The 12,315-nt window shown below is 42.7% G+C and overlaps 1 protein-coding gene across 1 annotated transcript; it reads left to right on the top strand.

The window, feature by feature from the left end:
* The first annotated feature begins 6,235 nt into the window (after positions 1-6,235).
* Positions 6,236-7,306, top strand: LOC123750950 (keratin-associated protein 4-3-like). Its single transcript, XM_045733046.2, has one exon. The coding sequence runs from the start codon at positions 6,236-6,238 to the stop codon at positions 7,304-7,306; it is 1,071 nt and encodes a 356-aa protein (XP_045589002.2).
* The last annotated feature ends 5,009 nt before the right edge of the window (positions 7,307-12,315 follow it).

Raw genomic sequence — 12,315 nt, 5'->3', positions numbered from 1 at the left:
CAGGTATACTATGATACTCCAGGTATACTCTGGTACTCCAAGTATACTCTGGCACTCCAAGTAAACTCTGGCAATCCAAGTATACTCTGGTACTCCAAGTATACTCTGGTACTCCAGGTATACTCGCACTCTACGTATACTCTAGTACTCCAGGTATACTCTGGCATTCCAGGTATACTCTGACACTCCAGGTATACTCTGGCACTCCAGGTATACTCTGACACTTCTTGTAAACTCTGGTACTCCAGGTATACTCTGGTACTCCAGGTATACTCTGGCACTCCAGGTATACTCTGGCACTCCAGGTATACTCTGGCACTCCAGGCATACTCTGGCACTCCAGGCATACTCTGGCACTCCAGGCATACTCTGGCACTCCAGGTTTACTCTGGCACTCCAGGTATACTCTGGCACTCCAGGTATACTCTGACACTCCAGGTATACTCTGACACTCCAGGTATACTCTGGCACTCCAGGCATACTCTGGCACTCCAGGTATACTCTGGCACTCCAGGTATACTCTGGCACTCCAGGTATACTCTGGCACTCCAGGTATACTCTGGCACTCCAGGTATACTCCAGGTAAACAAACCAAGGTAATCTGCTATGAATCCCATAGGCCTATTTTACAACGTACGGACGTGCCACGAAATAATCACAATTTCTACCCCACATATAAACGAACATTTTAAGTTTAACATTCTGCACTAATTTTAGCCTAAGTAGAATACTAGCGTTTAAATAACACCTAATTAATGTATCACATGTCTGTGCACGTGTGCAAAGCCAGGTGTGTAATTAGCATTTCTCCTGCCTGGTACACTTTAATTAACACTTCAGGTGTGGAGGGTTTAGATTAACACTTCAGGTGTGGAGGGTTCTACCCACATGGCTGGACAAAATATGTTAGTTTTAATTCTTTGGAATGTAACTTGAAAGGATATATTAAGATTAATTATAATTATCATTAATAGATGAAGATTTTTTACCATTACTGTAAAATTAAAGCAAATTTTTGTGATTTTTTTTAGCATTTTTTATTATTAATTTAATTTTTATTTTAATATTTTCTCTTTATGTTTCTCGTAGTCAGATAGAACGACTGTCAGGCTCGTCTGAGGTCCCACCTAGGCCAATGATTGGCCTTTAACAGGATGCTAACCACAACAGTTTCCTAGTTCCCCGGTACTTAATTACTGCCAGGTGAACACAGGTCTAAGGAAACGTAAACAAACCCACTTTCCAGTCTCCAATGTCACACATTTTCACATTTGACAAACTAAAGTGTTTTTGCACTCTCCAAAAATTTGCGACGTTCCCCAAAAAAATGTAAAAATGCGCTCAGAGAAATTTTACTATGCTAAAAATGTTCCTATTTCAAACATTTTCCGGGACAAAAGCGAGGCAATCTTTTTTCTCGTTTAAAAAACCTCGCTAAATGGATTGGTGCTGACAAAGGTTAAATAGGCTCTCTCTCTCTCTCTCTCTCTCTCTCTCTCTCTCTCTCTCTCTCTCTCTCTCTCTCTCTCTCTCTCTCTCTATCTATCTATCTCTCTGCCTCATTCTAGCATCCTTCAAAAAGTGTAATAACTATATATATATATATATATATATATATATATATATATATATATATATATATATATATATATATATATATTATATATATGTCGTACCTAGTAGCCAGAACTCACTTCTCAGCCTACTATGCAAGGCCCGATTTGCCTAATAAACCAAGTTTTCATGAATTAATTGTTTTTCGACTACCTAACCTACCTAACCTAACTTTTTCGGCTACCTAACCTAACCTAACCTATAAAGATAGGTTAGGTTAGGTTAGGTAGGGTTGGTTAGGTTCAGTCATATATCTACGTTAATTTTAACTCCAATAAAAAAAATTGACCTCATACATAATGAAATGGGTAGCTTTATCATTTCATAAGAAAAAAATTAGAGAAAATATATTAATTCAGGAAAACTTGGTTTATTAGGCAAATCGGGCCTTGCATAGTAGGCTGAGAAGTGCGTTCTGGCTACTAGGTACGACATTATATATATATATATATATATATATATATATATATATATATATATATATATATATATATATATATATATATATATATGCAAAGAAGTTCTCCACGGATATTTATATGGCAAAGGAAAAATTTAACCAAATAAAAAAATGCCAAAAAAAATCCTTAAAAAAGTTAACAAAAAACTCCCCCCCCCACACACACTGTAAACAGGTAAACCACGTCGTTAAAACAGTTTCCCAAGCCCTGGAAAACTGTTCACAAACCTATAATTTTTTTACCGTAGTCCAGGAAACTGTTGCATAGATTACAGGCGCATATTGCTAACATATAAAGTAAGTTGCATGCGAGTCTTTCCAAAGCAAAAAAAAATAAATAGACTGGGTGATACGATAATTATTGCTTCGTTATCATTATTTCTCGTAAATCATTGGATCAAGCTGAGGATTCGAACAAGCGTTCTGGGTCTCCCCAGCCGAGCGCCTTAACCCACTGGACCACGATAATCTAAAATTAATTTACCCTGAGATTCTCCTGAATCCAATAGTGTTCTTGAGGTATCGAACTCATTAGGTGAAGTTTTTACATATATCATGCCATTATGATGTCCGAGCGTGATTATTGTTACTGTTACACAACGTGAATTAAATGAAGAAGAGAAGAGGAGAGTGAAAACGGAAAATCAGAATAATATGGGAAAAATAATAAGAAAAATATGAAAACACGTTTGGAGAAAAATTAGAAGAAACAGAATTAAGATTATCATTTATAGTATGAAATAAATGGTGTAGAACCGGTAGAGACGCGGTTCTGTGGCCCCAACACAACAGGACTTATTCATAGAGAATGAAGTACTCTTAGTCTATCTGCTATTCTCTGACCAGAAGAGCTTCACAGGTCACCATAGAGCAGTCACCCCTGGAATAGCAGTAGTATAAATGAAAGGTAAATACTGAGAACGATCACATCCATACAATAGAGAAATGAGAAAAAACTAATTTAGAAAAATAAGAAAATTAAAACAAGAAGAACAATGAGAATGAGGACAAAAGTTACAATAAGTAAAGTTACACATAAACGAGTCAAGCGTTCGATACAAGAGCTCAAGAAAGGTGTCAAGAAACTTGAGACACTGCTAGGAGGTTTGGAAATGACTGCGTCACCTTTGTCACCGAGGTCAAATGTCACCTTTGACCTAGGTGACAGGTCAAAGGTCACTCAGTGTGGTGGTGAGTGACCACCACACGAGTGACGCAGGAACATGGACTATAAATATAATAAAATGTTTAATAGAACGTTTAGTTGAATAAAATAGAGGATATAAACATTTAAGGTAAAACAGATTGTAAAAAATGCAATGAAATTTATTACAGACAAAAATAAAAGCCATTGAATGATAAAAAAATAAATCTTAATACAACGAAATAAAATAGAAACGTTCAAATGTTACAAACAATACCAACGTTTAAAACAAGACAACGGAAAATAAAGTTAAATAAAAAAAATAATAATATTAAAAAAAAAAACACTCGCTCAGAACTGAGAAAAAAAAAACCAAGAGAGCGCCCAAACAAACAGACAGACACAGTCCGACTTCAACAATTCCCACTTCTGCCATTCTTCTTCTGATTCCAGTTCTTTGCCTCTGCTAATTCCCGTCCACGTCCATTGTGCGGGGAATAATTACCGCTCGCCCAAAATACCACACTTGGAATTCTCACTCACAATGCTCCATAACTCTCCAGTAACTTCTTGGTGATCCCACTTTGGTGCCCTCAGTGGTTGCTTAGTGGGGGGGGGGGGAGCTATGTTGGTGGGGGGCTATGTTGGTAGGGGCAATATTGGTGGGGGCTATGTTGGTGGGGGGGGGGGAATATGTTGGTGGGGGGAATATGTTGGTGGGGGGAATATGTTGGTGGGGGGAATATGTTGGTGGGTGGGACTATGTTCGTGGGGGGAAATATTGGTGGGGGCTATGTTGGTGGGGGGATTATGTTGGTGGGGGGACTATGTTGGCGGGGGGACTATGTAGGTGGGGAGGGCTATGTTGGTGGGGGAGGGCTATGTTGGTGGGGGGCAATGTTCGTGGGGGGGGAACTATATTGGAGGGTGACTATGTTAGTGGGGGACTATGTTGGTGGGGGGATTATGTTGGTGGGGGGACTATGTTGGTGGGGGGACTATGTTGGTGGGGAGGGCTATGTTGGTGGGGGAGGGCTATGTTGGTGGGGGGCTATGTTGGGGACTATGTTGGTGGGGTACTATGTTGGTGGGGGCTATGTTCGTGGGGGGAACTATATTGGAGGGTGACTATGTTAGTGGGGGACTATATTGGTGGGGGGCTATGTTGGTGTGGGGGGCCTATGTTGGTGGGGGGGGGGCTATGTTGGGGGACTATGTTGGTGGGGTACTATGTTGGTGGGGGCTATGTTGGTGGGGGCTATGTTGGTGGGGGGACTATGTTGGTGGGGGGGACTATGCTGGTGGGGGAGACTATGTTGGTGGGGGGCTATGTTGGTGGGGGTATGTTGGTGGGGGGGACTATGTTGGTGGGAGGCTATGTTGGTGGGGGGGCTATGTTGGTGGGGGGTTATCTTGGTGTGGGGGGGCTATGTTGGTGGGGGGGCTATGTTGGTGGGGGGCTATGTTGGTGGGGGGGCTATGTTGGTGGGGGGGCTATGTTGGTGGGGGGGGGCTATGTTGGTGGGGGGGCTATGTTGGTGGGGGGCTATGTTGGTGGGGGAGAATATGTTGGTGGGGGAGAATATGTTGGTGGGGGGACTATGTTGGTGGGGGGAATACGTTGGTGGGGGGAATATGTTGGTGGGGGGGACTATGTTGGTGGGGGGGACTATGTTGGTGGGGGGGGACTATGTTGGTGGGGGGGGACTATGTTGGTGGGGGGGGAACTATGTTGGTGGGGGGACGATGCTGGTGGGGGGGAACGATGCTGGTGGGGGGGACGATGCTGGTGTGGGGGACGATGTTGGTGGGTGACGATGTTGGTGGGTGACGATGTTGGTGGGTGACGATGTTGGTGAGTGACGATGTTGGTGGGTGACGATGTTGGTGGTGGGACAGACTTTGAATCACAAAAAATTATTCCTCCTCCAATGTTTTTTTAATGTACTGGTTGCTAAGTGTAATGCTGCTAGTTCTGCTTGTGTGGAGGTCAGCCAGTTGTTTAACCTGACACTGACAGTCTTTGTGCAAATATTATTTCTATAAAACCTACATGCTGCTGCAGTCCGTCCAGTAGAAGATTGGACTGAGCCGTCGGTGTAGACACAGTGCTCGTGAGATCTTAAATTCTCAATGGAGAATTCAATTGTTTCAAGAGTGACAGCTTTGAGAAGAGCAAGATTCTCATTACCTTTCTTGGTGACAGGTGTGTATGATACTTGAATGGTGGGGTACAGATAAAGAGGAATATCAGAGACAGGTAGATTGCACTTAAAAGGAATGTTAAGTTTAATGAGATTGTAGGCATTGTTGCTCAGCCAATTATCATAAAAGGAGTGAGTTGGTATGTAGGCACCAGTCAAAAGGGTGTTTACAGCACTAAATAATTTGTCTCTGAGCAATGCAGGAGATGTAGGATATCTCATAACTTTCAGACAAAAGGTAGTGTTGACTTGCATTATTCTCTCTAGTATGGTTGGAAGCTTTAGTTCTTCCCTCATGTTGATGATTCTTGTGCATCTTGGGGCACCAAGAATTATCCTCATGGCTTCATTCTGTACTACTTCAAGTTTGTCCAACACAGAGGAGGCGAAATTAATTGCCTCCTCTCCTGTTTGATACCTGCTTGATGGGGTTCTGGGTGTTGTTCTACTCCCCAAGCCCGGCCCGAGGCCAGGCTTGACTCGTGAGTGTTTGGTCCACCAGGCTGTTGCTTGGAGCGGCCTGCAGGCCCACATACCCACCACAGCCCGGTTGGTCCGGAACGTCTTTTAGAAAACAGTCTAATTTTCTCTTGAAGATGTCCGTGGAACATCGAATAATGGACACGTATTTCCTGAGGAGGAGGATGCTTCTAACAGCAGAGTGCGTTTGACTCTGCATCCCATTTGTCTGTCATTTAGGGTTTGGCTTGACTAGGTCTCTCGGGTCCAAGACAACACACCAGCCACTATTACCGCGGCGGACAAACCTCCCGCCATCTTAGCGTGTCGCCGCCACACTCACGCCAAACAAAAATGTCTGAGACGGAAAATGCTGACCTAAGATTTGCATATTCTAACCACAACACAAATATTAGGGGGGTTGTGGGATTAACATATCAGACGAGCGGGAGTGTGAGCACCTGCAGTGTGAGCACCTGCAGTGTGAGCACCTGCAGTGTGAGCACCTGCAGTGTGAGCACCAGTAGTGTGAGCACCTACAGTGTGAGCACCTGCAGTGTGAGCACCTGCAGTGTGAGCACCTGCAGTGTGAGCACCTACAGTGTGAGCACCTACAGTGTGAGCACCTACAGTGTGAGCACCTGCAGTGTGAGCACCTGCAGTGTGAGCACCTGCAGTGTGAGCACCTACAGTGTGAGCACCTGCAGTGTGAGCACCTGCAGTGAGAGCACCTACAGTGTGAGCACCTGCAGTGAGAGCACCTACAGTGTGAGCACCTGCAGTGTGAGCACCTACAGTGTGAGCACCTGCAGTGTGAGCACCTACAGTGTGAGCACCTGCAGTGTGAGCACCTGCAGTGTGAGCACCTGCAGTGTGAGCACCTACAGTGTGAGCACCTGCAGTGTGAGCACCTGCAGTGTGAGCACCTGCAGTGTGAGCACCTGCAGTGTGAGCACCTGCAGTGTGAGCACCTGCAGTGTGAACACCTGCAGTGTGAGCACCTGCAATGTGAACACCTGCAGTGTGAGCACCTGCAGTGTGAGCACCAGCAGTGTGAGCACCAGCAGTGTGAGCACCTGCAGTGTGAGCACCAGCAGTGTGAGCACCTGCAGTGTGAGCACCTGCAGTGTGAGCACCTGCAGTGTGAGCACCTGCAGTGTGAGCACCTACAGTGTGAGCACCTGCAGTGTGAGCACCTGCAGTGTGAGCACCTACAGTGTGAGCACCTACAGTGTGAGCACCTACAGTGTGAGCACCTGCAATGTGAGCACCTGCAGTGTGAGCACCTACAGTGTGAGCACCTGCAGTGTGAGCACCTGCAGTGTGAGCACCTACAGTGTGAGCACCTGCAGTGTGAGCACCTGCAGTGTGAGCACCTCGGCAGTTTTTCAGTTGCATATGCTAAGGCTCTTGATAAAAATATAATAATAATAATATCTGTTACAGAGACCTGTTGTGGATGTAACTACTGTTTAAAAACAGATTTCCTCATTTCTGTTGTCGACGACATGAAGCCCGGTACTTAGGCCTATATCCAGGAAACCTCCCCCCCCCTTCCCAGTTGAGAGGCGGGACCAAAGAGCCAGAGCCCCACCATGACACACAGAGTTCCCCCAGGATTCAACCCAAAACAGTTTAACCCCCACGAGTGAATATTTTACTGCGAGGTGAACAGATGCATCAGGTGAAAGAAAACGTGGCCAACTCCACGAGGGGGGGGGGGAGGGTGAGGGGTTAAGACATATTAATTAGTGGACAGAAGGGTAAAGATGAGCTCAAGGAGAGGATGGGAAGGTTCTTCAATATTACTGTCATGTCGGCGTTCCAAAACAGGTGGTGTGAACTCACCTAGTTGTGCTTACGGAGGTAGAGCTCTGGCTCTTTGGGCCCGCCTCTCAACTGTCAATCAATCAACTTGTAAATTAATTAAACACAATTTACACTGACAAAACCACAAAATTAAGTGAATTTATATATGAATGAATTATGTTATGAATGAATTCATAAACATATATTCTAAATTGTGTATTTATTTCTAAATCAGATTTTTCTAAATTATCTTTCTACTTTGTAAACATTTTACTTCCCGAAATAAGTATGCACTCTGTATATAATATTAACGTACATATGTGTGTGTGTGTGTTCTCATCTGTGTTTGCAGGATCGAGCTCAAGGTCTTTGACCCCACTTTTCTAACCGTGTGTTGTCTAATGCAATGACTCCTAACCTATTTCCCTATCATACCTACTTTTAAAGTTATTAATGGAGTTATCCTCTACAACCTGCTCCTTTGAGTACGACGGGGCGGCATACTCTAAGACTGGCCTCACACAGGCGGTGTATCGTGATCTAAAAGCCACCTTATTTAAGTTTCTGAAGGCTGTTGTGACTTTGGCTAGAGTAGAGTATGCTGCTGGCGTTATTATGTTTATATGAGCTTCTGGTGTTAGGTTTAGTGTTATATCCACTCCCAGGTCTTTCAATCTTAACGTTGTATACCCTTTTTCTCTTAATCGTATATTGGCCTTCTGGATCCTGTCACTATTTTCATCACCTTGCACTTGTTAGTGTTGAACTCTAGTTATGTTCAGAGTAACTTAACCATAACCTCAGACCATCTCCGCAACCTGTTCAAGTCATCCTGGAGAATCTTACAATCCTCATCAGTCTCAATCCTCATTAATTTTGCATCGTCTGCAGACTTGACATAAGACTCAACTCCTGCAGTCAAGTCATTTATATATATTAGAAATAGAATTGGACCCAGGACCGATCCTTGAGGCACCCCGCTTGTTACTCTACGCCAGTCCCACTCCTCGCCCCTCACTGTCAATCTCTGACACCTGTCTGTCAGGTAATTCCTTACACGTGACAGTGCGTTTCCGTCTTCCCCGCCTGCCTCTCAAGTGTGTATAGTAGCCTTCTGTGTGGTACTGTATCAAAGGCCTTGCGGCAGTCCAGAAACATGCAACCACCTTACCTTACCATAAAACTCCAGGCAACTCGTTACCTTACCATAAAACTCCAGGTGGTTCGTCAGGCACCTGGAGCTTCCTGGAACTGTCTACTGAATCACGGGTTGTTACATGTTCTCCTTGTTTTTCCACTTAATGGTGGTATGAATCTCTCTCCTGCCCCTTTGCATTTCAGTTCGACTTGGTCAATCATTTCCTGGACCGTCTTCCTTCTAAGTAGGCAACACCAGCACACAACGGTCACTTGCTCCTGCTGGTGTTTGGTGCCCTCAAGTTCTCAATGTCTTCATCATTCTGGGTGAAGATCAAGTCCAGGAGGCTTGGTGTGTCTCCTCCTCTTGCTCTTGTGTCCTCCTTTACATGTGTGTGTGTGTGTGTGTGTGTGTGTGTGTGTCCCCTCAATAAACGTTGCAGGATGATTGGGGAGGGGTAGGTGACTAACATAGGTGGGTCTGGGATTCGGCCCTGTTCGAGAAGATCGGCTCGCAATGTGACCCCAACGATCTCCCAATGGAGTCTTAAATGGTGGTTTGGTCTTGTCCGGAGTTTTTCAGCTGCTCATAATTCGTGGGTCGACCTGGGCTCTCAACAGTTAAATGTGAGCACCCCGTGTGGACGACCCGGGGTTAACAGCTGCACTCCCCGTAACGAGGCTCACAAGTGACCCAACAAACAACCTAACAACCTGTACTAAGGTGACCAATCCACAAACTAGCAAATGAAGGGACGACGACGTTTCGGTCCGTCCTGGACCATTCTCAAATCGATTGTCAACAACACAATCGACTTGAGAATGGTCCAGGACGGACCGAAACGTCGTCGTGCCTTCACCTTCTAGTGTGTGGTCTGGTCAACATACTTCAGCCTCGTTATTGTGACTCGTCGCCTGCAACCTGTACTAAGATACAATCGAAGCTCCAGACTCCCAACACAACATGGTAACAGCAGCACACTATGTTGAACAACAAATTTATTCCTTAAGTAAAGATTCAATAAGGACTATCGGTGTGTAGCTGTCATCACCCAGCCAGCCCATCGTCACAACAAAGGGCTGTCAGACTCTGACTACGACAACTCTACATAAGTCACTATTTGCACTTAACAAGCCCCGTTCGGAGGTTATATGACTAGACTCGTGCTTCGTTCACCTTCAGCCTGTAGTGTAAACACTTCCTAGATCACCGTAACCCCAACACCTCACCTAACCTTACCTAGGCCTAAATATACATAAACCCTACACTACATAATAATAATAATAATAATAATATTACATTTCAGAAAAACAAAACTGTCATAATAAAGAGGAAGATTCATCCTCTCATTTGGTTGTGTGCTGAATAAGTCAAAACTGTACTTTGTAACAACTAAGTCAGTATTTGACTTATTGCTTGGTCTCGAGGATTGGTTGTTATTATCACGTAAATCACTCTGCCATCTTGTCAGCCATCAAGCATACAACAGCTTATATAATAAAACTTAATTTAACAAAGAAAGCTTTCTCCATTAAGAATAACTTGATTTGGCTCCGCAAAACTTTCTTTAACCTTAAAAAATTAATCCCAAACTCGATTTATCACGCAAAACTTTTAACACGCAAAATTTCCCCTTGTCATGCAAAACTTGGCCTCACATGCAAAATGGTGCTCTCCCCTGTGTGCAAAACTCACTTTTCCGCTGCCCCGCGAAATTCACTTTCCCGCGACACGCAAAAAAAGCGTCACTTTTTCCTCAACAAAACCCAAACTAAGTGAAATTCTCACGAAAAGTCAGAGAGCAAAGCACGCGTGTGAACAGGCTGGCAACACTGCTCTATACATACACACAACTTGCATATATACATATATACATATACACACACATTATATTATATATATATATATATATATATATATATATATATATATATATATATATATATATATATAGGGGTACCCATCACTGGTTTAATTAAAGGGACCCACATCCTCGAAGAAGAAAATAAATAGTGTTCAGAGAAGACCTTGTGGATTCTCACTGAATACTTTAATCTTTTCCTCTCCTACCACCCCTATTTTTTTATTTTTTTTTATTTTATTGCAATGCTATAGTTTACAGAAAACACACACTTATATAACAATATAACAATATACCAATCAGTGTTCGAAGACCTCGTCCAGTTCCTCGGGGGTCGGGTATATATATATATATATAATGTCGTACCTAGTAGCCAGAACGCACTTCTCAGCCTACTTTGCAAGGCCCGATTTGCCTAATAAGCCAAGTTTTCCTGAATTAATATATTTTCTCAAATTTTTTTCTTATGAAATGATAAAGCTACCCATTTCATTGTGTATGAGGTCAATTTTGTTTTATTGTAGTTAAAATTAACGTAGATATATGACCGAACCTAACCAACCCTACCTAACCTAACCTAACCTATCCTATCTTTATAGGTTAGGTTGGGTTAGGTAACCGAAAAGGGTAGGTTAGGTTAGGTCGTCGAAAAAACATTAATTCATGAAAACTTGGCTTATTAGGCAAATTGGGATCTGCATAGTAGGCTGAGAAGTGCGTTCTGGCTATTAGGTACGACATATATATATATATATATATATATATATATATATATATATATATATATATATATATATATATATATAAATATAAATATAAATATATATATATATATATATATATATATATATATATATATATATATATATATATTAATTAGACTGCTACCAATATATATATATATTGGTAACAGTCTTTCTTTTAAACATATTTCATTGAAAACGACAGAAACTTTTAGATTTATGATTCTACCACAAATCTTCTCGATATTCCTTGTGGTTTTCTTCACTGAAGCAGGAAGATTACAAATTAACTCTCCAAAGTTCATTTTTACTTATTACTGATTTCTGACGCCTAGTGATGCGTTTCGTAAGGTCTCACCTCACAGTCTCAAAGACAACTTCTTCTGTGTAGCTCCTTATAATATCTTCTAATGGTGACATGGATGAATGACATACATGGTGTATTAAACGAATGGGGGGTATTAAATGACTGGGAGTATTAAATGAATGGGGTATTAAACGAATGGGGGTATTAAATGAATATGGTATTAATGGGGGTAATAAATTAAGAGTGACATGTTGGCAGTTTATGTTCTCTGGTTGCTACCGTTCCTGTTGCAGGGTCATTTGGTGTGACAGGACAGGAACGACAGCAGCCAGAACATAAACTGCCAAACTGTCACACTCTTAATATACAAGCAAGTGTATACACTCAGGCATGTACGAGCATTTACACAAAGGTACCATGATATACACACAGAGGAAGCCACGAAATACACTGCCAGATACACACAAACACACACACATATGCAGGTAGGATATATATATTCAGGTATTATGCTGTACACAAACATAGCATGTATGCTATACAACACACAGACAAGATATACACACACGCACGTAC

The sequence above is a fragment of the Procambarus clarkii genome, chromosome 1 (assembly GCF_040958095.1).
Source record: "Procambarus clarkii isolate CNS0578487 chromosome 1, FALCON_Pclarkii_2.0, whole genome shotgun sequence".
Classification (NCBI taxonomy): Eukaryota; Metazoa; Arthropoda; class Malacostraca; order Decapoda; family Cambaridae; genus Procambarus; species Procambarus clarkii.
The sequence above is the reverse complement of the archived record's forward strand: the minus strand, read 5'-3'. Positions and strand labels throughout refer to the sequence as shown.

Coding starts and splice junctions, on each gene's coding strand:
- LOC123750950 (XM_045733046.2), top strand. CDS start 6,236: ATGTCTGAGACGGAAAATGCTGACCTAAGATTTGCATATTCTAACCAC.